At 48.3% G+C, this 26,279-nt stretch overlaps 1 protein-coding gene across 5 annotated transcripts in view; it reads right to left on the bottom strand.

Annotated features, from left to right (window-relative positions):
• Hectd4 (HECT domain E3 ubiquitin protein ligase 4) overlaps window positions 1–26,279 on the bottom strand; it is a 150,583-nt gene that overhangs the window by 35,997 nt on the left and 88,307 nt on the right. For 3 of the 5 annotated variants that reach the window (XM_029533784.1, XM_029533785.1, XM_029533787.1), the window contains exons 28-50: window positions 25,632–25,720; window positions 25,135–25,310; window positions 24,256–24,391; window positions 24,001–24,157; window positions 23,739–23,905; window positions 19,886–20,032; window positions 18,515–18,699; window positions 16,107–16,260; window positions 14,967–15,247; window positions 14,602–14,791; window positions 12,737–12,818; window positions 10,239–10,441; window positions 8,893–9,028; window positions 8,138–8,320; window positions 7,368–7,532; window positions 6,929–7,098; window positions 5,811–5,926; window positions 4,559–4,662; window positions 3,714–3,875; window positions 3,467–3,615; window positions 2,816–2,895; window positions 2,340–2,503; window positions 496–733 (exon numbers count right to left, since the gene is read on the bottom strand). In XM_029533784.1, coding sequence (XP_029389644.1) covers window positions 496–733; window positions 2,340–2,503; window positions 2,816–2,895; window positions 3,467–3,615; window positions 3,714–3,875; window positions 4,559–4,662; window positions 5,811–5,926; window positions 6,929–7,098; window positions 7,368–7,532; window positions 8,138–8,320; window positions 8,893–9,028; window positions 10,239–10,441; window positions 12,737–12,818; window positions 14,602–14,791; window positions 14,967–15,247; window positions 16,107–16,260; window positions 18,515–18,699; window positions 19,886–20,032; window positions 23,739–23,905; window positions 24,001–24,157; window positions 24,256–24,391; window positions 25,135–25,310; window positions 25,632–25,720 — 3,634 coding nt within the window. The remainder of the gene's footprint in view (window positions 1–495; window positions 734–2,339; window positions 2,504–2,815; window positions 2,896–3,466; window positions 3,616–3,713; window positions 3,876–4,558; window positions 4,663–5,810; window positions 5,927–6,928; window positions 7,099–7,367; window positions 7,533–8,137; window positions 8,321–8,892; window positions 9,029–10,238; window positions 10,442–12,736; window positions 12,819–14,601; window positions 14,792–14,966; window positions 15,248–16,106; window positions 16,261–18,514; window positions 18,700–19,885; window positions 20,033–23,738; window positions 23,906–24,000; window positions 24,158–24,255; window positions 24,392–25,134; window positions 25,311–25,631; window positions 25,721–26,279) is intronic. The other 2 variants (XM_029533786.1, XM_021186669.1) reach the window with 1 other exon arrangement.

The following is a 26,279-nucleotide window of genomic DNA, read 5'->3' as shown; positions in this document are numbered from 1 at the left end:
TTGTATAGCCCTGGCTGTCCTGGAACTCACTTTGTAGACCAGGCTGGCCTCGAACTCAGAAATCCGCCTGCCTCTGCCTCCCGAGTGCTGGGATTAAAGACGTGCACCACCACACCCGGCTGTTATTATAAGTTTTTTATATGATCAGGAAACATTGTAGCACATAGCTTTCTACCCATGTTCGCAATTCTTCCATTTTATTACTACTTGATGACCTCAATTTAAAGAGATTTTTAATAAAAAGTGATTTAAACAAATGAGTAACACAGTCAAGTGAAGTGATTTCACATAAGTGTCTGGGCTCTTAGCTTCCTGCAATATACCTCCCACACCTACAGGGTCAGTACCATGGAGTGGGCACACTTCCAGTTTGACCCGCCTCCCCTCCCGTGTCTTTCTATTTGAGACTGTCTCCCTGCACTGAGGACTATTCCCAACAGCACTAGCAGCAGGGGATGGGGTGGGGTGGGATGGAGGGGCAATGACGTGGCTTACGCTGCTGGGCTGTGGCCACAGCTGCAATCCGGCACGGCGGCCCATGAGTGCCTGGGTCTGATGCAATACTGGTGCCAGCATCGTTGTCACTGTCGGAAGCCATGGCAAATGGCAAGGCCTCAAAGTTAGCGCTGATCTCCTCTGCCAGGTCAGTGCACAGGTCGGCAGCATTCCGATGGGCCTGTCCTTCAGCATACGCAAATGGGCGGGAGCCAAAATTGGCTCGAGTTTTTGTGTTCTAGAAAGAGCAAATAAAGGATTTACGATTATCTAGATTTTCTTTCTTTCTTTTGGATTTACAAACAATGAAGTACACTTCAGTGGGCAGGTGGGAGAAGCAGGCCCGGAGTGCCTTGCTGCGTGGCCATCTGCCCCACCGGCCCTCCCTTCATACATGCTCAGGTTCTTTGCCACTCACTGTATCTAACACCTTCCTTCTCCTGGTCGACAGACAGGGTTTTGCTATGTCGCCCAGGCTAGCCTCAGACTCTCAACAACCATCCTCTTTTACTTACTTATTTAATGTGTACAAGAATTTTGCCCGTATGTATGCTGTGCATCACATATGTGGCTGGTGCCCAGAGAATGCCAGAAGAGACCTTGGGACTAGTGTTAGCTAGAGGAGCATCTCTCCAGCTCCATCAGTCTTGCCTTGGCTCTCAAGAACTGGATTACGAGGCTGTAGCACCGCACTGGGCCAGTGGCTGTGCTCTACCCAGCACCACCGCGTGCTGGTTCTCTCTGCGCCTGGGACACTCTTCCCACGGAGACAGTGGAGAGTTCCAGGCTTAGCTTACACACCACGACCTCAGAGGGCAGGGATATGCTTGGCACTTAGAGACTAGATCGTCACTCTAAGGATTTATTACTTTGTGATTACATCGACATGTTCCTGTGATTATCTGACTAATGTCTACTTGCTCCAATCAATTGCAGCGTGACAGACAGCATCAATGATTTGTTCTCTGCCTAAGTTCAACATGGTGCTCACACACAGACGCTGGGTAAACATCTGTTGAGTGAATGAAAGCATGGGGCACGGAGAGAAAGGCCTTCTCTTGAGACAGACAGGAAGGCCAGAGAAGCAGCCTGCTCTGCTTCGAACCTGTGTCCTGCTGCTGACTAGTGCCAAGTTCATGAGGATGGGCATCCGGCTACGGACTGCGGATCGATGAAGATGAGGGGCTGCAGCATGTCACCAGTAATAATGCCAGACAGAGCAGCAGGCTTCCCTAGGTGCTCCTTCAAAGTCAACAGCAGCCCGTGTGTGTGTGTGTGTGTGTGTGTGTGTGTGTGAGTGTGTGTGTGAGACAGTGTGTGTGTGTGTGAGACAGTGTGTGTGTGTGACTGTGTATATGAGAGAGATGTGTGTGGATGTACATATGTATGTATGTATGTGAGCATGTGAGTGTAGGTGTGTGTGTGACTGTGTGTGTGTATGTGAGCATGTGAATGTAGGTGTGTGTGTGACTGTGTGTGTGTTGGGTGCTGGGGAAGAGGAGTGCTGAACTTTTGAGTCTTGCTCTGAGAACTCTCCAAGGATCTGCCATTCTCTGTGATTCAGAGGGTTGCTCCCACAAGCTATTTGCAGACATTTAAGCAGTGTTCCTTTCCTTGTTAAGGAAGGATGGCTCAGGGGAGGTCAGAGCAAGTCCACACTTAGCTCTGGGCACAGATCAGCAGATCCAAGCCTACAGGGTCCACCAGGAAGGAAGCACACATCCTGGCTCCCTGTGCCCATCACTGTGCAGGGAACAGTTACATAAAAGTCCCTTTCTTTCCCTTTCTGGTCAGGATATATTTCTGAAAACAATTTGTTCTTCTCTCCTATCGATGTGACTTGCCTTTTTCTGAATGTGAACCACAGGCCACATCCCACCAGAGACATCTTCTAGGTATGGTGTGAGGCGCTGCCCGCAGTATGTGAAATACACCCGACCTTTGGCTGGCTGCCCTGGAGGAGGTGGAGTCCCCTCGGTCCTCTCCCATCCGATTCCTGCCACATCGCCTACAGCAGAGAGCAGGAGGATACACATGTTTTCCCAGTTTACTATCAGGTGAGTTTCTAGTCTGCAACTATGTGATGAGGGTCAAAAGCAGCCATGTCTGTCCCCTGAGTTACAGATAGAGGCTCTAAGGGAATGGCTTCAGAATATGAGAGCTGTGGTGTAAAACTCGGATAACAAGGGCAAGTGTTTACTTTGTACTCAATGACAAATGACCAATTTCCAATTGCTAAGTTTATTTAACGTTAAACCATTTAGGTCCAAGGCTGGCACCCACAGAAGCATGCAGGGTAAGAAGGCCCCACCACACTGACCAGGAGAGAGTGTGACATCTAAGCGGACGCTCTTCCACTGCAGCAGACTGGAGCCATTGTAGTGCACAGCTCGGCCATTGCTGGGAAGAGAACAAGAGTGTCAAGGCTGAGACTCAAGTGGAGGGAAGGAGGGAGAGAAGGCAGGGGCCGGCAAGGAAGGAACCCCCGCAGTAGAGAGCAATGCTTTCCCAAACACTAACAGATTCCAACTAGCAAGGTTCATGGTTAGCTTGAGTAGCCTCAAGCTTTAGAATAACAATAGCTCAACAGACCCAGTCTGCGGAGCAGCATCACTGGTATGTGGATTCAGAAAGGAATGGGAAAGAAGAAAGACTCATTTCTTGTTGCAGGACTACGAGGAAAGAGCCATGGGGAGGAACATAAGCATCCAGAGAGGAAAACAACACTTTCTGTTCAAACTTCCTCAGTCACACAGCCGCACTTTGGTTCCCTGAATACCCATAAACACCTAGGGGAAGTCACTTTCTCTGGAATACTGATCCATTTTTATGAAAGGGTATCACTCTGCAGCCCTGGCTAGCCTGGAACTTACTAGCAGACCAGGTAGCCCTCAAACTCACAAAGATCGGCTGCCTCCTGAATGCTGGGATAAAGGCGAGCCCACCCACGCCGGGCAGCGGTTGTCCTTACTTGTGGAAGAGGCACGTGCCCACCGGATTAGTCCATGCCCCATCTCGCTTCTCAGCTTCTGTAGCAAAGCCAAATGAGACGATTGGTCCAGTGTCATCATCAGTGTCTCCATAGGAAACAATCTCAATTTCCCAGTAGAAAGATGGAGCCTAAAGAGACAGAGGGTGATGTCAGAGGGGACAAGTGGCCAGGCCCAGCACCTGCAGCTTCTTTCCAGTCAGAGGCAGGGTGACAGGGACCTTCTCACCTGAACAGGCAGGGGGGAGGTGGCATAGATGAAGGTGCCCCGGGGAAGACCTCCTCCAGCGCTGGGGTCAGCCAGGAAGGTGACAGAGGTGAGATGAGACGAGAACATACAGGCACGGACTGGAGGGAACACTCGAGAAGGGCTCCAGGTGATCTCTTTGGGCTGCAAGTGGGGACAGGAGGGAGGATTCCATTCAAAAAAGCGATAAATCTCATGACTGTCTCAGAGAAGAAAATATCTGATATGATCAAAATGTGGGTTCTCTTTTCTCTTTTGCATTTTTTGTTATAACGCTGGGAATGGACTCCAAAGTCTTACACCTGCTGTGCACGGCCTCCCATTCAAGGACACCCTCCCTGCGCACCACCATCATATGTCATGCAAGTCTGTCTTCTGTCTTTCATTGATTTGGCTCAACTTGCTGGCCAGGGAGCCCCAGGGGTTCTGCTGTTTCTGATGCCGCAGCACTGGGGTCCCAGGGTCACATCTCCATGCCCAGGGCTGGGAAGCCAAACTCAGGCTTTCAGGTTTTCATGGCAAACACTTTACCATCTCTCCAGTTCCCTAACTTTTGCTTAAAGCTGTCTTTTTATTTATTCTGACTTCAAAGATGTTAATAAATTCGGCTGCACAGTATAACATTTCAACATTCAGAATGTCAGTTCAGGATTCTTGGACACCTAAAGGTAACAGTGTAGCTGCCAAAGGTCTGTACATGCTCCTTCTAGACAGAAACTCCACTCAGAGCTACAGGCAGTCCCAGGTGCTCTTTCTAATGTCATACCCCTCTGCCTGCCTTTCTTCAGCGGCAGAGTCACAGCCTGCAGGAAGGCACAATGTCTCACCTGTCTCCGGTCAGCCTGCAGCGGAGGTGGAGGGGGGCGAGCGCAGTCCCGGTAGAGCATCCTGAGCCTCTCACACTGCATCTCTACGACTGCCAGCCGCTCTCCTGTGCAGGGACACAGCAAGTCACCAAACAGCTTCCAGGAGTGGCGCCAAACAACGACATTATATACAGCTACCACTGACATCCTTCCTTCCACAAGAGGAACCACCTCGAGCCTGTCTCCTCACGAAGTTCAACAGCCAGGCTCGCTGGGTACCAAGCCTGGAGTAGAGCTGCCTGGCCTGGTATTGCCCACGGCCTCCACCCCAATCCCAGAGCACTGGGAGCAGCTAGGCGCACACGGGCTTTGAAGGTGAGATTGTCTACTTAAGCGAGGCCTGCACACAAATCTCAGGCATAAGACAAACACTCAGCGATGATGCTTAGGATTCCTATCATCTCAAACATGGAGCCCCACTCTCTTATTTTATTTTTTAATTTTTTTTAAAGAGTTATTTATTTTTATATCTAAGTACACTGTAGCTATCTTCAGACACACCAGAAGAGGGCATCAGATCTCATTACAGATGGTTGTGAGCCACCATGTGGTTGCTGGGAATTGAACTCAGGACCTACAGAAGATCAGTCAGTGCTCTTAATCGCTGAACCATTTCTCCAGCCCCTATTTTATTATTATTTTTTTAAATAGGGCCTTTGTATATAGCTAAGGCTGGCCTAAAAGTCTGGAAGTTCTGATCCTCCTGCCCCAAACTCCAAAGTTATAATACTGCTGGCATGCCCCACTCATGCCGGGTAAAGGCCATTGCATGTAAAATCTAAGCTGATTTTAAATATTAATGTTGGCTGGGCATGAAGTGCTGCTGCCTTTAATCCTAGCATTTAGGCAGATGGAGCCGAGTATGAGGCCACCCTGGTCGAAATCAAAAGTTCCAGGCCTGCTGCAGTTACATAAATGCAGGCTGTCCTGAAGAAGGACACCAATACAAAGCCTGCTGCACTTAGACTCCAAATGTCCCCAACCCACAGTCAGAATACACAGCCACCAGTGAATTCATGAGAATGTGGAAAAGCCCTCAGGCATGGCCCTGGCCCTCACTCAAGAGCACGGCTTTCCTGGACCTCAGAGGCTGAAGGCCCTGTGTGTGTGTGGTGGGGGGAGGGGCAGCTGTGAGGATCACTGTCGTTGAGATCAGTGTGGGATGAATGTGGACAGTCCCTGAGACTCCGCACAGTGGCTCTCTGGCACTCACCTGCACTGCACTCCTGGGCTACGAGGTTGAGAACTTCCACAGCTGCTGGACACTGCTGTATGAACTCTTCACAAAACAGGCTGTCTTCTAAAAGCTGTGCCATGACCAGGCATGCTCTTAATGCCAAAAGATTCACAATATTTCAGAGTCATCAATGTTCATTCTTTAAAGACATCAACTGTGAAAACACTCCAATCAAACGTGTCATTTCTTTTTTTTTTTTTTTTTTTAATTTTTTGAGACAGGGTTTCTCTGTATAGCTCTGGCTGTCCTGGAACTCACTTTGTAGACCAGGCTGGCCTCGAAATCAGAAATCCACCTGCCTCTGCCTCCCGAGTGCTGGGATTAAAGGCGTGCGCCACCACGCCTGGCAAACTTGTCATTTCTATTTCTTTTTTTTTCCCCAGCTTTGAGATATATAGTTGGCCCTCCATACCCATGGGGTCTAGACCTATGGATCTGACCCTCCAAACTGAAAATATCTGGAAAAGCTTCTCCAATACTAAATGTACATGGGCATTCCCTGCTGGTCACTGTCCCCAAACAACGCTGCTGGTATTGCAATCCTTCCACAGCATCGGGACCGCACAAGGAAGCTCAGAAACCTGGGACATCTGACAGTGCTGGAGGACGTGCGTGGGGGCTCCACACCTGTGCTATGCCGCTCTATATGAAGATGTGAGCAGCCGCAGGTTCTGAATTTGAGGATAGCTCTGTGACCACTCCCCACAGTCACCAGACATCTCCTCTCTGACACTGCCCTGATAGAACTCCCTCATTTTCCTGTCACTAGGTTGGAAAGTGATGGAACTGAGTCACTTGAAAAAGTGGCCGTGTGATTCCTGCTGTAAATCAGGTTCTTTTAGCAGAGCAGCCAGTGCACAGCCAGTGTGAGCACACTGCTGCAGCTGCTTCTCCTGCACAGCCAATGTGAGCCTATACGGCCTGGCACACTGCTGCAGCTGCTTCTCCCAGGTGAACGAATGGCTTAGCCTTCCCGTGAGCTATGGTACTAGGATGCAATCAGAGGTGCAGGACGGTGGCACGTGACTACTGTACCTGTTACTTAGCTGACATGAGCTTCAGGCTCTGGACACTCTAAGGCCAGGCCAACTTACCTGGTTCTGATTTCAGCCAGAAGCCGGACAACTGCCATGACAGGTGCTGAGCCATCTCCTGTTGCAGGAAGAGAGGTGTGGATAGAGAGGCTTCCTTCCTGAGGGAGCAGCATGGACTGGACTGCCTGGACTACCTTCTCAGTAATGGACAGCTTGTGAAGAGGCAGTGCCTGCGGCAGACGGGCAGGCCAAGGCAAGGGCACAGGAAACAAAGGCATTATCAGTATGTGACCAGAACCACCACAGAAAATCAGAAACCAGACCAAAGCAACCAAAATATCACACACTGTGGAATATTCCCAGTTAACATCTACATGAAAAATGTCCTACCCTCATCACTGTGAAATCCATTACAGCTGGTATGTATCCCAGTTGAAAGTAAAGCCCCTCACTTCTCTACCATCTTTGCCCACCCACATCTGCACAAGCATCGCCTTACCTCTGACCTTGGAACACAAAGTCTAGACAGAGGAATAGTCAGCGTGTCTGCCGCTTGTGACGTCCTTCGGCAGTCTACAGGAGGGAACCGGACTGTAGCTATACCTTCCTGCTCATTGATAGAAGCCACAACTCCGATGCTTCCTGATATTCCTCTACCTAAAACCTGGTGACAGAGGTTATTAGTGCCACCTGCCAGGGTCAAGTGAGCATAGCCATCTAACGGGACTAGAGGGAGGGCTTTGCAGCTGTCATGTCAGAGCTATAGCAATCACTGATTCTGATGTGGAGCTAAGCTAAAGACAAGTCCGGGGGCTGGAGAGATGGCTCAGCGGTTAAGAGCACTGACTGCTCTTCCAGAGGTCCTGAGTTCAATCCCTAGCATCAATATGGTGGCTCACAGTCATCTGTGATGGGATCCGACACCCTCTTCTGATGTTGTCAGAAGAGAGCAACACTGTGCTCATATACATAAAAGTAAATCTTTGGGGAAAAAACCCCACAAGCCCACAACTCTCAGCAAGGAGACATGCTGTCATCCCAAGCTTTCGGCAGTAACGATACCTAGGACATGAGTCCCTCAGGTAGCATCAGACAGCACTGCCTTAGCATTCGAGCAATGTACAGAATCATGTCCATAGAAGCTCAGCAAGTTCTGAGTTTTATTCCCGAGTTTGAAGGAGCAAGGCTTGCTGCCCTTCTGGGTAAAGACAGTGGAAGAGCACTGGTGAGCTGTGGTTGAGAATTTGGGGGAAATCAGCGGTGGGTTACCTGGACCTCAGAGCCTATCTTGATGGTCTCTTTAAAGCCTCCGAGCGCACAGAGGGCGGCAACCGCCTGGCGAGCAATCCTCTGAAGCTTGGCGAGTTTCCTGCCGCTGCTGCTCCCATTCTCTAGGATGCTTTCTGCAGACTTCCCTAGTTGTGGGATGTACATCAATGCTCGAGACAGAACCTGTGGGTGAGGAGGAGGATGGTAGGCCTGCAGAGGTGGCTCAGTCGCCAAGAGTGGTTGCTGCTCTCACAGAGGATCTGGGTTTGGTTCCCAGCACCAAGCAGCCATTCAACCGAGGGAAATCCTCCCCACTGTCTGCATTCCAGTGTTCAGCTCCAGGGCACACTTCAGGCTCTGGCCTGAGGAGTGGCCGTAGAAAGGGGAACTGGTTATTATAGAGCTGAGGTGCAGGCACCTAGACCATTGTGTGACAGAGCAGTGTAAGACACAGCCCTCAGTAGTGCAATCACAAAGGCCTCCCTAGAGCTGCCGACAGACTGACCACAGCCTGTCAAGAATACACAGTAAGTCAAGAATACGTAGCATCATTATGTCAGTACCAGTCTGAGGCAGACAAAAACAAACAAGGGCTGCCATGTCTCTCTGCAGTCAGACCCAGCAGGGCAGGGGAGACTCAAGAGTGTGCTGTGTCTGACTAACTGGAACGCTCTCTCCTGGACGGCCTCGTCTATGCACGACTATGGTGCTGCTTCGTTCTTGTTCCTGTGGCTGAGCAGCCTCCCCATGCTAACCTTTTCTGCTGTTGTGGTCCATATTTGAGCAGCATTAGATTCTGGCGCCATTAGCAGGCTATGAAGCAAGGCGATCACTTCTGCAGCCATACTGTTTGCCACATGCCCACTGATGAAGGGTCGCACGGGGTCAGTTCTGCAAGTGTGAACACGGAAACATTTCAGTGCTCAGAGACGGTTAAAAGTACAGAAAAGGGCTGGGCATGGCGGGCCCGCCTGTAATCCCAGCACTTGGGGAGGTAGACACTTGTGGATCTTAGAGGCCAGCCTGGTGTATAGAGTGAATTTTAGGATAGCCAGGGCTACACAGAAAAACCTTGTGTGTGTTTGTGTGTGTGCATGTGCGTGTGTGTGTGTGTGTGTGTGTGTGTGTGGAGGGTGAGTTTTAGTGGGGAATGTTACAGAAAAGTGGTTTCAGAGTTAACATAGGATGGAAAGATTTCTTGTTTACACAATGAAGGGCTTACACATGAAAAACAGAACTTGTTGACTAACAAATGACAAGCAAAATGAACACCAGGAAGAAACCACTTCTTGAATTTTTTTTTTTTTTTTTTTTTTGGTGGTATGTGAAGAACCCTCTGTGCTATGATCTAAGTATCACTTGTCTCCCAAGGGTCTACAGTGATTCAAGTGTGGTCCTGGGGTGGCACTAATGGGAGGCAGTGAGACCTGCAGGAGGTTGGAGGTCTGTGAATCACTGGGGACTTGGCTTGGCAAGGGCTAGTTTCAGGAGGGCTGTATAAAAGCCTGAGTTGGCTCCTCCAACTCTCCTGTGCTCCTACACTGTCACTTTGCTCATGCACAGGATCTGTCATGGTATGATACAGCCAAAACTGGGACAATGCAGTCCCCTGACTCTCTACCCCAGAGCTAAATAAGCTAGGGAATGCTGACTAGCACACCTTGGAACAATGAACCCCAAGGGTCTCAGCACAGAAACTTCGGGGATCAAAGTCACAGACTGCAGCTGTTACTCCCTGCAGGTGCACAGCACCATAAGCTCCGTCCAGGCAACGCTGCCCTTGACTCTGCCCCTGGGTAAGACTGGAGAAGCAAGCACTATGTGTAAGCAGCTCACTGACATGAGAAGGCCCCTTTAGCTGCTGTGTTCACTCTGCTGGGAGCAACTCCCTAGGCTCCCCTCGGCCTCCGCACTGCCTCTGTGGCTCTCCCCTGAAGCAGCCTTGGCAGTGTTTGGGAGCAGCCTCTACAACACTGAGTGGGTCTTGCTCCTTCTCCTTATTTTCCCGCAGGTCAAGGGATGGTATAGATTCAAACCCTACTAACAAACCCCTCTGCGGTGTGTCTGTAAGAGAACCATCAGGGGAGCCCGAGAGACTCACCTGGCCAGTTCAGAGTTTCTTTCTCGGCAGATGGAGGTTTGGGCAGTTTTCTTCTTGTCACCTGTGGATAGCCCACTCACGGTCTCTGGGTTGATGGATTCCACTGGTGGCCCGACACTGACAATGAGGCCCGACTGTGCCCACTTGGTTGCTTTCCTGAGGGCGGCTGAGGCCTCTTCTGTGATCACTTCACAGCAGCCCCCCTGGGGTTGGGTTGGAGACATCTGCATTGCTCATTCATTCTTCCAGCTCAGACCTCCTCAGATCTCTCCCCCATCCCCATAAACCACATAAAACATGCACTTGCTACAATTCCCGTACACTCTGAATTCTGTAAATCTCATCCTTGTAAATGGCAACTTCTGTGATTACAGCGTCCAACTCTACAAACAGATCACAACCCGCTGAACTGGTTTTAGACTTTGTGTTTAGATGCCTGGCATCTCATTATTCAAGTGTGTTAATATCTTTAGCTACCCCTTGTTTTTAGATGCATAGTGTTCTGTTTGGTTTTCACATAAATCCAAAGAACATGCTGTAACCTCACTATGCAGCCCTGGCGAGCCTGAACTCTGAGCTCGCCTGCATCTGCCTCCTGAGTGCTGGGATAAAAGGTGCACACACCTACTGTGTGCTTCACCCTGGACTTTGAGATGTACATTCACCCATGCTTGATATTAATGAGTACTACATCTCTCATAACAATACCTGATTGTGAAAGTGCAGGTTTAAAAAATTGTTCATCACTGTTGCTTTTATTCCTTTCATGAATTGTGAATATGAACATATTTTATACCTTTATGATCTTATGTCTATAATTCCTTTTGTCTGTTTTTTTAGAGTCGCATGCATGCCAGGTTAGTTTCAGACTGAGATATAGTGCTGGAAAACCTTGACTTGGGATTCTCTTACCTCCTTAACCTCTCAAGCACGGGGACCATGGGTACATGCCACCATTCCTGGTTTACAAAGTGCTGGGGATTAAACCCAGGGCAAGCGCTCTGCCAACCAAGTCACCTTCTCAGCCCTGGTAATTCTTGAGTGTTATTCTCTTAGCAGCCTTTCACCCTTTCAATTTCCAAATGAGTTTAAGACTATAAACCTTTCTTTAAAGGGCTAAGAAGAAATCGTAGGTGGAGTCTGAGTCCTTCTCTGGGGAATTCGGCTCAATGGCAGCGTGCTTACCAAGTACATGTGAGGCTGTGGGCTCAATCCCCAGCACCATACACCAGGGAGACATCTGTACCCCATCCCCAGCACTGCATACACCAGGGACACATCTGTACCCCATCTCCAGCACCATACACCAGGGANCCCAGCACTGCATACACCAGGGACACATCTGTACCCCATCTCCAGCACCATACACCAGGGACACATCTGTAACCCCATCCCCCGCACTGCATACACCAGGGACACATCTGTACCCCATCCCCAGCACTGCATACACCAGGGACACATCTGTACCCCATTTCCAGCACAATACACCAGGGACACATCTGTAACCCCATCCCCCGCACTGCATACACCAGGGACACATCTGTACCCCATTTCCAGCACAATACACCAGGGACACATCTGTAACACCATCCCCAGCACCATACACCAGGGACACATCTGTAACCCCATCCCCAGCACCATACACCAGGGAGACATCTGTACCCCATCCCCACCCAGCACCATACACCAGGGAGACATCTGTATCCCATCCCCAGCACTGCATACACCAGGGACACATCTGTAACCCCATCCCCAGCACCATACACCAGGGAGACATCTGTACCCCATTCCCAGCACTGCATACACCAGGGACACATCTGTACCCCATCTCCAGCACCATANACCAGGGACACATCTGTACCCCATCCCCAGCACTGCATACACCAGGGAGACATCTGTAACCCCATCCCCAGCACTGCAAACATCAGGGAGACATCTGTACCCCATCCCTAGCACCATACACCAGGGACACATCTGTACCCCATCCCTAGCACTGCAAACATCAGGGAGACATCTGTACCCCATCCCTAGCACCATACACCAGGGACACATCTGTACCCCATCTCCAGCACCATACACCAGGGAGACATCTGTACCCCATTCCCAGCACTGCATACACCAGGGAGACATCTGTACCCCATCCCCACCCAGCACCATACACCAGGGAGACATCTGTACCCCATCCCCAGCACTGCATACACCAGGGACACATCTGTAACCCCAGCTCGGCAAGCAGAGGCAGTGGGATCAGAATTTGGAAATCACTCTTGGCTACGTTAACTCTGAGCTGACATCTAACTTATTTTGTTTATATTGCTCAGGCTAGTCTCAAATTGAGCTTCAGTTCAGCTGGGACTACAGGCCATGCTAACAATTCCAACTGAATCAACTTTTAAAAAAGCAATTTCTTAAAAATAAAAACAAAACAAAACCCCCTGACTTCTGTAAGTTCCAAAGTGTGGCAAAGACGTGTGTGTCAGTATCTCCCGTGTGGTTACCTTGGTCATGTCTCGATCCATCTTCACAACTTTTTCCATGTTGGCACCAGTGCCGAGTCGAAAGGGCCGTCCTTCTGAGCTACTGCAAGAAGGAAAGCAGAGAAGGTGAGCCATTGCAGAGGAATGTGACAAGGGGCCTGTGTCACTGAGTAACCAAGTCATGCGCAGGCCCCATTTAGCACTAAAACTGGCTTTAGTGTGTGCATGTGAGCATGCACCACAGCGTGGTTGCAGACAGCCAAGGACAGCTTATGGGAGTTGGTTCTCTCCTTCCACCAAGTAGGTTCTGTTTTGTTTTGTTTTGCTCTATTTTTTCGAGACAGGGTTTCTCTGTATAGCCCTGGCTGTCCTGGAATTCACTTTGTAGACCAGGCTGGCCTCGAACTAGGTTCTGGAGATGAAACTCAGGTCACCAGGCTTAGTGGCAATGAGTTTTATTGCTGAGCTGTCTTGCTGGATCTAAAAGTAGCTTTTAAAATCCATCTTTTAAAAAATCTCCCTTTTTTTGCTGGGCGTGGTGGCGCACACCTTTAATCCCAGCACTTAGGAGGCAGAGGCAGGCAGATATCTGAGTTTGAGGCCAGCCTGGTCTACATAATGAGTTCCAGAACAGCCAGGGCTACACAGAGAAACCCAGTCTCGAAAAAACAAAACAAACAAACAAACAAAAATCTCCTTTTTAAAAAAAAAAAAAAAACAACAACTTTTTTCATAATTATAGACATTTTAGGACCTAAAACAAAGTCTGTTGTTTTCCTTTTTTTTTTTTTGAGACAGGGTTAAAGGCATGTGCCACCACTGCCCAGCTTCTGCTGTTTTCTTAAATGATTTTGATTTATTGATTTATTTTAATGTGCATTGGTGTTTTGCCTGCATGTATGTATGTGTGAGGGTCTTAGATCCCTGGAATTGGAGTTATAGACAGCTGTGAGCTGCCATGTAGGTCCTGGGAACTGAACCCTGGTTCTTTGGAAGAACAGCAGTGTTCTTAACCACTGAGCTATCTCTCCAGCCCCAGGTAGTCTGTAAGAACTCTGACATTAGTACGCAGGAGGCAGAGGCAGGTGGATCTCTGTGAGTCTCAGCCTGGTCTACAGAGTGAGTTCCAGGACAGCCAGGGCTACACAGAGAAACCCTGTCTTAGAAAACCAAACAAAAGAATTCTGATATTCAACACCTACCTGAAAATGAAGCACAAGCAAAAGAACAGGGCAAACGCACACCCTGAAGGCAGCGGTGGCCAGGGCCCTGCATACAGGAGGACCTTTGAACACTATCTCAGTCTGTCAGGAGGCTCAACAGCAGCATGCATGCAGGGCCTGCAGGGAAGGCCCGACTCGCAATCCTAATAAGCCAGTGCCCTCCTCAGAATGAGTGTTAATGTATCAGTGCTGCGGCGGCTTGCACCTGAACACTTACCGTGACCATGCTCAGATGAGGCTACCTGCTGTCACATACCACTGCAGCAAATAAGGGACCCACCCCACGAGGATGAGCTCACAGATCACTGTATGAAGAGACTGCTCTGCCATCTAAGTGCCCCTGGGCTATACAGCAGGCCTCCCCACCTCTTTATAAGGAGAAGGTGGCATGGCCCAATTTGCAGAGGGAAGCACTGACTGTCCTCCTCGAAGTGAGTCACTGCGGACCCCACAGGACACAAGAGGCTCACCACATGCTTGAGCCCTCTGCTGGCTCACACTGGGGTTTGAGAGGCCCAGGCCTGCAGTTAGGAGTGGCAGACTCCGAGTGTGCCTACTTGAGTTGTCAAGAGGGCTGAGGCAGACCACCGCACAGGGTTAGTGCGGTGCCTGTGACACAGGTGGCCTCTGATGTCATGCAGTTATCATAGTCATTGCAGTCACCTCAGCAATGGCTGGAGGACCTCATGGGAGGACTGGTCTTCCCGCTTGTGGATAAATATGGAGAGCTTGCCATCCACTGCTTCACTCTCTTCTCCAGGATCTTTATCTCCTTTTAAGGAATTCTTAGGACTGGTTTTTGTCAAGGTGGTGTCAGGTTCAGAAGCAGTTGGAGAGAGAACCGTCTGACATCCTAAAAGCAAAAATCAAGGCTCGTTCAGAAGTACTGCAGAACTATTTGGAGGGCTCCCCTCCCTTTCCCATCTCATAGCTGCAGAACACACAGAACACACAGGTACATCTGGGGCCCAGCCACAAGCAGGACTTAACTCCCAGACCATCCTGATGGACGGGCAGGAGTGCCTCACCTGGGACCACATAGTCTGCCAGCTTGGCTAAGAGCAGAGAGGCGATCTTGGAGGCAGGGTCACTGGGGTCCTCCTGCTCGCTGTTCAGGGAGGGGACGGAGTAGCTCCAGGGCGGGAGCTCTACATTCCCACAGTCCTCCACACTCATCAAAGGCAGAGCAGCCCGGCACAGTTGAAGAATGATCAACACCAGCTTCGGGGAGGGACGCTGGTCCAGCAGTAGCGAGAGGAGCTTAGAAACACAGGCTGGCTGGCTCAAGATGGCTTTGCCTATGTGGCTCCTGAAAGACGGAGAAGAAGAGGGCACTGTGCTGAGGTCACTGCAGACATCAGAGGTAAGTGTTCTCTGGTGAAGCTGGACCTCAGGAGGAAGGCATGGACCTGACACTCTGTGTGCAGGGAGTGACCATCTGCAGCAAATATTTAATAGGTGCTCATCAAACTGACCCCTAAGACCAGAGAAGGGAAAGGGCGGTCTCCTCAAGCTCACATGTTCATAGTAGTTCAAAGAGGACAAAAACTAGAACTCTGAACTAGGAGCTTTGCAATTCCACACCTGTGCCCTCAAAACTTGTGCCAAGAGCAAAGCTGTCACACAGTGCTACAACCCCCAACATGGGTGACCCGCCACAGCCAAACCTACTGAGCCAGCAAAAGCCAAAGAACATACTGTAGGTCATGTACATGACATGGGAATGTGGGGTAATTAACTCCATAGAGAATCATTCCTGTTTAAAGATACAGCGCAAAAGAACAAAGTAATTACAGGTCCTGCCTGGCTCTGAATGTGTGGTATTGAGACCAGCTGGGATTCTGTACTCAACTCACCAGCCTGGCTGACTCTCTACATCACTCTGAGGTAGCTGACACTGGGGTTGAATGCAAGTGTGGTGGAATGCTTGCCAGGCCGGCAGCTAATGCTAGCAAGTGCAAGCAACAGTGCATTGTTTCTCTAGATAATCCTAACAGTTTCAGACTAGAGACGCTGTTTCAGTGACTAGATTCTCTACAATTCTTCTTGAAGCACCAGTGTGTTAAAAGGTCTGGGAACTTAGATGTTCCAAAAACCAACAGAAGCAAAAGTTATTCCCAACACTGGGGGAAACAGGTTGCTCTCCAGCTCTGCAGGGCCTTCCATACCTGGAGAGGTCATTGAGAAGGCTCAGGACATCCTGCAGGGCATCGTTGCCAGCAGCCTGGTTGCCACAGCACTCAGTGGCTCGGGCGAGGTGGTTGGTGAGGAGACTGGACACCTGCCGGGCCAGCCCTGAGTGCACAGCCTCTGTGGAGCCACCTTCAGAGTTGACAGAGGAAAGGAAGGGCAGTGAGTACTGAGGGAAGCACACCAGCCTGTGGGCCTTTCACTCTGCCTGCCTTTATTAAAGCATCCTATGGACACGTTTTATCTTCTTCAGTGTTCTACTCACCCGTCAGTCCTAGTAGACAACATCTACACATAAACACTCCGTGCTAAGAGGAGGCCTTCTCCTGACAATGAATTACAATGAACTCATATAGAATAGAGTACCACCAATTTCCATGTCACCCTAGTTTCACTCCCTAAGTGTCCTTTGTAAAGGGCACAGCATATCTTGAGTTTCCCATGCGGGTCTAGAACCTGAACCTATGCTCTTCAGTCCTCTTGCTTACATCCCCCGCCCTGCCCCAGGAGCTTTGCTGGATATCTAGCCCAGCCAGTCTGTTCCATAGCATATAGTGAGAACTACATTGTGGTCGTAGCATACAGTGGGCACCACATTGTATTGTGCCCTGTCTCCTGCCACACCACCATTATCTCTTCACAGTGGGCACCACACTGCATTGTGTCCTGTCTCCCGCCACACCACCATTATCTCTTCACCAATTTGCTTCGTCAGACCACAGTAATTTTTAAAAAACATGCATTTTATTATTTTAACTTATGTGTGTGCCTGCATGTATGTACATGTGTATACAGATGCTAAACAAGCCAGAAGAGATTTCACCGAAGCTGGAGTTACAGTGGTTTTAAGTTGCTGATGTGGGTGCTGGGAAAGATCAGCAAGCACTTTTAACTACTGAGTCAACTCTCTAGCCCCCAGACCACATTTCTTAAAGGAACAATGACAACTCCACTTCTCTCTATTTTATAGTATGACAGGCTCTTTAGACATTAGAATACAAATTGTGGGTTTGCAAATTGGCTCAGTGGGTAATCACAATGATTGGCAAGGTCAATAACCTGAGATCAATCTCTGGGACCCACAAGATGAAAGGACAGAACTAATTCCCACTAGCTGTCCTCTGGCTTCTACAGTGTTCCCACATCCACACGTATATACACAAATGAGTAAAAATCACACATATGCTTATACACACACATAAATATATCTAACAAATATCATGGCAAGGTGGCACACAGGATTAATCCCAGCACTCAGGAGGCAGAAGCAGGTGGATCTCTATGAGTTTAAGGATAATTTGGTCTATGTAGTGAATTCCAGGCCAGCCAGGACTATATAGTAAGATGCTGACTAAAAACAAACAAAACAAAGCAAAGTATGCTCACAGACCTTGAACACTGATGAAAACTATTGTTTAGTTAAAAAAATTAAGTGTGGCTGGATAGTGGTGGAGCACTCCTCTAATCCCAGCACAAGGGAAGCAGAGGCAGGCGGATTTCTGAGATCGAGGCCAGCCTAGTCTACAAAGTGAGTTCCATCATAGCCAAGCTACACAGAGATATCCTGTCTCAAAAAATCAAATAAAATTAAATAAAAATGATAGCATTAAATATATGACTGTCTCCCCTGCATGTATGTGTGTGCATCATGTGTGTGCCTGTTTCCCCTGCATGTATGTCTGTGTATCATGTGTGTGCCTGTCTCCCCTGAATGTATGTGTGTGTATCATGCGTGTGCCTGGTGTCCATGGAGAGAAGAGGCTTTGGGGTCCCCTTGGACTGGAGTTACATATATAGTGAGTCAAAATGTGGGTGCTGGGAATCGAACCTAGGGCCTCTGTAAGAGCAACAAGTACTCTTAACCACTGACTCAACTCTTGAGTCCTTTAGCTAACTTTTAACTTTGGATTGCCCACTGAAAATAGAATTTGAAGATATCCTCTTTAAAATACAAAGGCACAATTACTTCTCAGAAATAGTTACATGGAGACTGTTAGCGCCATAAGAACATCTATATGGAAATGATCCCGCATCTTCCCTACAGGGCAGGGGCTTGTCTGGAACAACAGGGGAGCTCTGAGGGGTTTTTTGTTTTTTGTTTTTCAAGGCAGGGTTTCTCTGTGTAGCCCTGGCTGTCCTGGAACTCACTTTGTAGACCAGGCTGGCCTCGAACTCAGAAATCCTCCTGCCTCCACCTCCCAAGTGCTGGGATTAAAGGCGTGTGCCACCACGCCCAGCTTAGCTCTGAGTTTTTACAGAACCAAACCTACACAGAGTCTCTTCAACTCGCCAGCCAGCAAAGGCCACCTGATTATTAGTCTAACAAAGACCTCCCCTCACACCCTCACACCCATGGGGCGTAGATAGGAAGTAGAAGGCTGCTCACCTTCCTCTTTCTCCCACTCCACACAGCGGTTAGCCAACACCTGGAAGGCAGCCCAGGCCATGGTGGCCACCTTCTGCTTCTTGGTCTGCTTCTCGCTGGAGCTGGACTCGGTCTGGCTGCTCAGGCTGCAGAGTCGGTCCATGAGCTGCACGAGGCCACTTCGGACGAGGCACTTCTCTTCACTCCTGGTGAACGGCAGAGAGGGATGGACCACACTGACAGCCTCTGTGAAGGCTCAGGAAGCCTCTGGGTAGCAGGGACGTTTTTGTGTTGAGGGTGCTACCATGTACAATCACCCAGGACGCTTTTCCTGTCATGGTGATGATGGGCATTCGAGACCAAGTTTGTTAACACAGAGTAGCAGGCCAGAAGCTGATGAGTCTTCTCGGTAACTGACCAAATAATAATCTACTTTCAATATAATTATTCAGGGTTTTTATCTCCTGGTTTATCTGTGCACTGTGTGCGTCTGCTGAACTGGAGTTACAGACAGTTGTGAGCCACCATACAGGTGGCTCAAACTGAGCGTGGGTCCTCTGGAAGAGCAGCCAGTGATTAAACAACTCAGCACGCCTCACACCTGCCACTCCAGTAATGATGGTATTATAAGCATTATATATATTATAAGAGCATTCAAAGAATGAGCCCATAAACACTTAACAGTTCCAAGCAACTAAGTAAGTGACTCAAGAAATAAAAGACGTGGGGGCTGGTGAGATGGCTCAGTGGGTAAGAGCACCCGACTGTTCTTCCGAAGGTCCAGAGTTCAAATCCCAGCAACCACATGGTGGCTTATAACCATCCGTAACAGGATCTGACGCCCTCTTCTGGAGTGTCTGAAGACAGCTACAGTGTACTTACATATAATAAATAAATAAATCTTTAAAAAAAATAAATAAAATAAAATAAAAGACGTGTGCCAGGACAAAAGACTCTTGCCAGATATGTCTTTCTTTCTGAGCCTCCAAATCTATGTAGTGTACTATAATCCTAGTGGCAATGTTTGGCCACACAACAACTCAACCAATGAACTTTAGATCCCTCACAATAGGACAAAAGCTTTAGGAGGTTTATAACAGATAAATTCAATTTTAAGGTTTTATTTATATTTATGTGTGTGTTTGTGCCTAGTGTGGTGTATACTTTGTGTGTGTGGGTGCCTGCACACACAAGAATTCCCTGGAGTTAGGAACTGAGCTCATATCCTCTTCCATAGCAATATGTGCTCTTAACAGTTCAGACACCTCTCTTTAGCTCCCAAAATCCAATTTTATAAGTTAAAAAAGATAAAACAAAACAAAAAAGTTGCCTTCTACTTACTTGGCCACAATGAATCTAACCTCCATATGGCAAAGGACATATCACACTCACCTGGTGTAAGGTATGGTACACAGGAGTCCAATGCTGTTCGCACAAGCAATAGGGTACCGAGCACACAAAGACACAACAGAGGTCATGGTCTCCCCAAAGGCTTCCTGGACCTGCTCCACCATCCCACCGCAGGTGAGCTCTTCAATTCTGTGAGACAGAATCAAGTTTAGGTTTCCTGAAGGCATCAATGATAAGGACATTAACAAGGAAAGCACAGTAGCCCTTTTGAGAAGCCCAGCGCCAAGAATCTGGAGCTAAAGGCATCTTGGAGACCACCAGGCTCAGTGTGGACTCAACTGCTGCAGGGAACAGAGGAGGGTTGAGAAGGGTTCCCAGGTGGTCCCTCAAACAAGATGCCCACAGCAAATTAATACAAAATGAAAACCAATAACAACAACAACAATAAAAAGCCCTAGGCAATCTGGGTTAGGGAACGTTACACAGGGCTCTCTGCTGCAGGTTTGTCAGAACCTTTGATGACGAAGCTAAGACAAACAACAGTTGTAAGAGCAGGGAACGGCTACTCGTTTCTCAAATGTATTTGATAATAAACCAATTATTTGAGACATGTCTGTCATATCCTGTGCAGCACTGAGGACTGGACTTGTAGTTACACTAATGCAAAAGCGAAGGTCTAGACAGGTTAGCTAAGAGTCTCCTTTAAGGTCGTGCTCCAGGTACTGGAGGATGAGAGCTCAGGTGTTGGGAAATGAGCCTTTCCCAGTGCAAACACAGCATGGGCTGAGTCTCTCTGACTTAGTATTCATTGAGGGCTGAAATTATTAAATTTATCTACAAGGATTTGTAATATAATTGCATTTATAAACATAAATAATGTTTTTTAAAAATAGGAGACTGGGGACCAGAGAGACGGCTTAGTGGGTAAAAGTCCGATTTCAAAAGCCTGACAGGGCTGGAGAGAGCGCAGAGGTTAAGAGCACTGACTGCTCTTCCAGAGGTCCTGAGTTCAAATCCCAGCAACCACATGGTGGCTCACAGCCATCTGTAATGAGATCTGATGCCCTCTTCTGGTGTCTGAAGACAGCGACAGTGTACTCGCATACACACACATACACACACACATACATACATACATACATACATACACACACACATACACACATCCATCGAAACCCTGACAACCAGAGTGTGGCCCCTGGAAGGTAAAGCCTAAAGCGCTGGATATGGTGGCATCTTCAACAGGAACACTCCTCCAGACACATGGGAGGCAGCAGCAGAACTGGCCTGAAGCTTACAGGTCAGCAAGCCTGAGGGACATACTGCAGTGACAGAGGAGAAACAGACTGCCTCATCAAGGTGGCATGAGAGAACCAAGTCTCAAAAGTCTCCTGTGACTGCTACACAAGTCATGGCATGCACCCATCTGTGTGCCCACCTGCGCACATGCGCACATGCACATGAGTAGTCTAGCTAATGCACACAGGCTATGTCACAGGGAGTGCTGGCTCTAACATGGTCATCACGTCCACTGTGATGGGCAAAAGCCAGGGAGGAGCCGCCCTGGACTGAAGCAAGACCTAAAATCCTGTCTTTAGAGCCTCAGCCACTCTGGAGCTGCTTCTCAAGAAAGGCACAAGCTCTCCTGATTTATACAAACTTCCCTGATACCTGATAGAACAATTTTTTTTTTTTTTTTGAGACAGGGTTTCTCTGCGTAGCCTTGGCTGACCTGGAACTCACTCTGTAGACCAGGCTGGCCTCCAACTCAGAAATCCGCCTGCCTCTGCCTCCCAAGTGCTGGGATTAAAGGCGTGCATCACCATGCCCGGCGACCTGATAGAACAATTTTAAAAGAGATAAATTGTTGGGCAGTGGTGGCACATGCCTTTGATCCCAGCACTCAGGAGGCAGAGGCAGGCAGATTTCTGAGTTCGGATTTCTGAGTTCGGAGTGTGCCACCACGCCCGGCTATAAATTTTTCTTTACCCTGGCTCCCACATAAATGAGAGAGACTCTAAGATTTGTCTGATAAGCTTTACAGCATAGTAACTGGGCAGTATTAATCTATTCTGATTCTTGGGACTAACTGACTACCTCCCAGCCAGCATCACCAAGGCCTGCGTTTCAGTACTCATCTGGCGCACTCTGCTCCACGGTGGTACCATGGACTCCTTCCTCGTGCCAGAATCCCCTCTTCCTATCTCTTTCTTCCCCATCCCTGACTGGAATCAGAAGTCCACCCCTATTCTCTCTTCTGCTCATCCATTGACTGATCAACTTTTATTGACAAATCAGAGAATAAATGGGAGCAGTGTTTACACAGCACCGAGGCAGGGGATGCTTAGAATAAGCATTACAATCCTATGTTCTGAGTGTAACTAGACATGGGGGCAGAGAGATCAGCATTTGAAGAATACAAGGATAATCTTTACACAATGCACAATAACTATACCTACACTTCCCCAAACATCTCTTCAGCAGCTGCTGGCACTCTACTTGCTTGCCATACTGCATCAAAGGCACAAGCCCCCAGAAGCAGCGTCAGTCTTTCCTGTTCTGTTGAGGACCTCTGACCTCTGGTACGAAAACCTCCCCACGCACATGTGAAAGTCTTCCTCTGAGTTAGGATTTATAATGATGGCTTTAGAACTAACCAAATAAAAATGATCACTAGGGGGCTGGAGAGATGGCTCAGTGGGTAAGAGCACTGACTGCTCTTCCGAAGGTCCTGAGTTCAAATCCCAGCAACCACGTGGTGGCTCACAACCATCTGTACACATACATAAAATAAATAAAAATTAAATCTAAAAAAATGTTTAAAAAAAATCATCACTAAAGTGTATAAAAGGATGCTGACTGTATCACCGAAGTCAATGCAAAACAATGAATGATTCTATGCATAGGTGACTAGACATGAGTTAAATGTAAAAACAGAAGTATAGTGGAGCTCTGTGATGCTTTTAAAAATGAAGAAGCAGGGTCTGGAGAGATGGCTCAGAGGTTAAGAGCACTGACTGCTCTTCCAGAGGTCCTGAGTTCAATTCCCAGCAACCACATGGTGGCTCACAACCATCTGTAATGGGATCCGATGCCCTCTTCTGGTGTGTCTGAAGACAGCTACAGTGTACTCATATAAATAAAAATTTAAAAACAAAACAAACCAATAAAGAAGTAGATCCCTAGCTGGGCAGTGGTGGCGCTTGCCTATAATCCTAGCACTTGGGAGGCAGAGGCAGGTGGATTTCTGAGTTCGAGGCCAGCCTGGTCTACAGAGTGAGTTCCAGCACAGCCACGGCTACACAGAGAAACCCTGTCTTGAAAAACGAAGAAAAAAAAAAAAGAAAAAAGAAAAAAGGTAAATCCCTAGGGATGGGCTGGAAAGACAGTGCTATGGAAGACGTACTGAGAAAAGCAAACATAATTATAGGGGCAAACTTGTAACCAAAGCCCGTCTATGTGCAGATATTACACATGTACATACTCACATGCACAAACATAATAAAGGAGCACTTTATGCATATGGTTGATACAACAATCCCCCAAAAAGAACAAGGGACAATTTAGGACTGAAGATATAAAAGAGACCTTCACTTTCTGTTATATATCATGAGATGTTTTTCAAAATCAACACCACTATAAAAATAGTTGAGGACAGAGGGGCAGTGGTGGCGCATGCCTTTAATCCCAGCACACAGGAGGCAGAGGCAGGCGGACATATGAGTTTGACGCCAGTCTGCTCTACAGATGAGTTCCAGGACAGCTAGGGCTGTTTCAAACTCTGTCTCAAACCCCACCCCTCAAAAAACATTTTTGAGGAAAGACATTAGCAAATTTCACTATATGTTCTTGCCCATGGTGGATGCAACAGTGTGAACTAATAGAAACCACTGACCTGGGTCCCCCTTGAAGGACCATTGTCACTGGTCCTACTAGGTGTGTGACTCCCCCAACTCGCACGGCGGCAGTCAGCAACTCCCGCATATGCACCAGGGCCTGCTTCCGAGTGTTTCCCCGCCGCCATCTTGTCTGTGCAGCCAAAAGGAAGCTGCTACTGGATACCTGAAATGCACAAGAGCGAGGACGCTGACTTCCACTGCCATCCATCTCCCAGCTGCCAGGGGCCATTCATCAGAGGTCTGCACATTCTGACCTACCGCTTGGTCAGGGTTGGTGCCAATGAAAGCAAACAGCTGCCCAAGCAGGACACTGTAAGTGGGCTTGTCCCTGCTGTCTTCAATGGCCAGTGACTGCAGAAGTGTAAAGGAACTGCTGCGGTGGCTGGTCACGTGCCGACGCCTACAGAAAACAAGACTGTAATAGATGAGCAACAAGAGCCATGCTTAGGGAGGCCGCGCTGAGAGCCATGTGCCACCACACCCTGGGGTCCCGCTCCGGCCAAGGACCGTTACCTCTGATTTGCTCTAGTAAATTCCAAGTCTTCATTACCAATCATTTCCAGGTCAGAAGGAGCAGACATGCTTCGAAGGAAAACAGGCTGCCGGACAGCATGAGACGCCACCTTTGTTTCTGAAGCTGATTTGCATGCTGCAAGAGAAAGGGAAACTGCTCATTTCCGCTCTCTGATTATTAGTAGGGAGACAGAGCAACAGCTAAGAGGAATGGAAGGCCGACGCTAACCGTGTCTTCACTTTCAGTCAGGGTTCAGCCAGTGAAGTGGCTGGCAAAGCAAACCAAAGAGAGTGTGGTGATGTCATTCTAAAAACCGAACTATGTGGCTAGACTGTATTTTAGCTTAAAAATTTAAAGTCCTTTTATTAAAGTGGTTTTCCAAAGAGAGGACAAAGCTTCACTTAATAACTACCTGTGTTCATTCATCATAAGCACGCTGAAAAGCAGGGGGGCTGGGGCTCTAGCTCAGTAGTCCAGCATCTGCTTAGCATGCAGAAAGTCCAAGGTTCAGTGTCCAAGACTCAACAGAGAAAAAAAGGCAAGAAGGTGCAAAATGGAAGAAGCACCTATTCGATCCCCTCCCCCAGTGGGACTGAACTCACTGCCAACTGCATATTCATTAGGTAGGCAGGCACTAATAGGCAGCCACTGCTCTCCTCAGATGCCCCAGGGGACCTTCCTAGCCAACAGGGACCCATTTGGGATGACTTCATAGGGATGACTCCATAGGGATTCAAGTCTTAAGAGACTACAGAAACTAAAGAGACAAGAAGGAAAATGTTTACATTCCCTATTTTGTTGTTTTAGGAGAACCTATTCCTTAAAGATATTTGATGTGTGCTTTATGAACAGAGTCAGGCCAGAGCCTGGCACAGTACCAGGCGTCTCTGCCGGTGTCCCTGAGATGCTCCTGGTGAGGCCCGCCTGGGCTGCAATGGTGACGTGCAGCAGCAGCTCCGCTCGGTTCATCAGGCTCCTCACCAGGATCTTTGTTTTGGCCAGCGGGTGGGAGGGCTTCTGAGTAAGAGAATTCACTTCTTGGAGGAACTTCTCCCTAGAGAGAGAGACTGGGGTGGGTTTAGTCGTTCTCCAGCCCACCCCACAAAGCCTTCTGGGACAAGGACAGGAAGTAAGCAGTCTGTCTCCCAGTGAACATCGCTCACCTGCCCCTGCTCCATCCAAGGACCCTCTAAATGCCTGTGCTACCTTCTCAGGGTTCAAGCCAAAGAGGCTGACTTACCAGTAAGCTTAACTCTGAGTAACTAACTGGTGAGCCCACAACCCGGAAAAACCTAAGAGGGACTGGACCCGTGGTGTCCTGAGCACCAAGGTGGGAAGTCAGACTGCAGACTGGTGGGCGAGTAACCTCACTAACCTCAGTGAGAGGACCGTGTTTTCAAGGTCATTTCCATCAAAGGAGACTTCCTTCATTGAACACAAAAGCTCTAGTTCTTTCATTTTGTTCTAAAGAAGGAAAAATCAAGAAGAAAAGATGGTATGCATGACCTACAGGAACCAAGCTCAAGGTACATTGTTAGAGAAATGGATGTCGGCTAGCCATCACATCTGCTCTGTGCACCCTGCTGCCCAACAAATGATCCCTACCTCTGCTCTCACGTTTGCACTGCAGAATTCAACCAGTGCCTTGGCCTCAGAAGCAAGTGCTCTACCAGGGCACTAGAGCCTCAGACCTAACTCTTTGACAGAGTCTCAATTTGTAACACATGATGACTTTGAACTCAGAACTCAGAGTCTTCCTGGAACTGTATACTTTTATTTGATAGTATAAACGTTAAAAAAAAAAAAAAAAAATCCATGGCCTATTTTCTGGGAATTTCCAACTCAAACCATATTTTTAAATTTTTGTTTTGGTTTTTAAGGTTTGAAAGCAAAATCTGATAATAGTAATTTCTTTTCCTCCTATCTGCTTATTTCTTATGTACTACTGTGTGAGTGTGGGACTGTGCACACCTGTGCCATAGTGCCTGTGTGGATCTGATAATAGTAATTTCTTTTCCTCCTA

Source organism: Mus pahari, chromosome 23, assembly GCF_900095145.1.
Source record: "Mus pahari chromosome 23, PAHARI_EIJ_v1.1, whole genome shotgun sequence".
NCBI lineage: Eukaryota > Metazoa > Chordata > Mammalia > Rodentia > Muridae > Mus > Mus pahari.
Note: the sequence above shows the minus strand (reverse complement) of the source record. Positions and strands in the feature narration are given on the sequence as shown.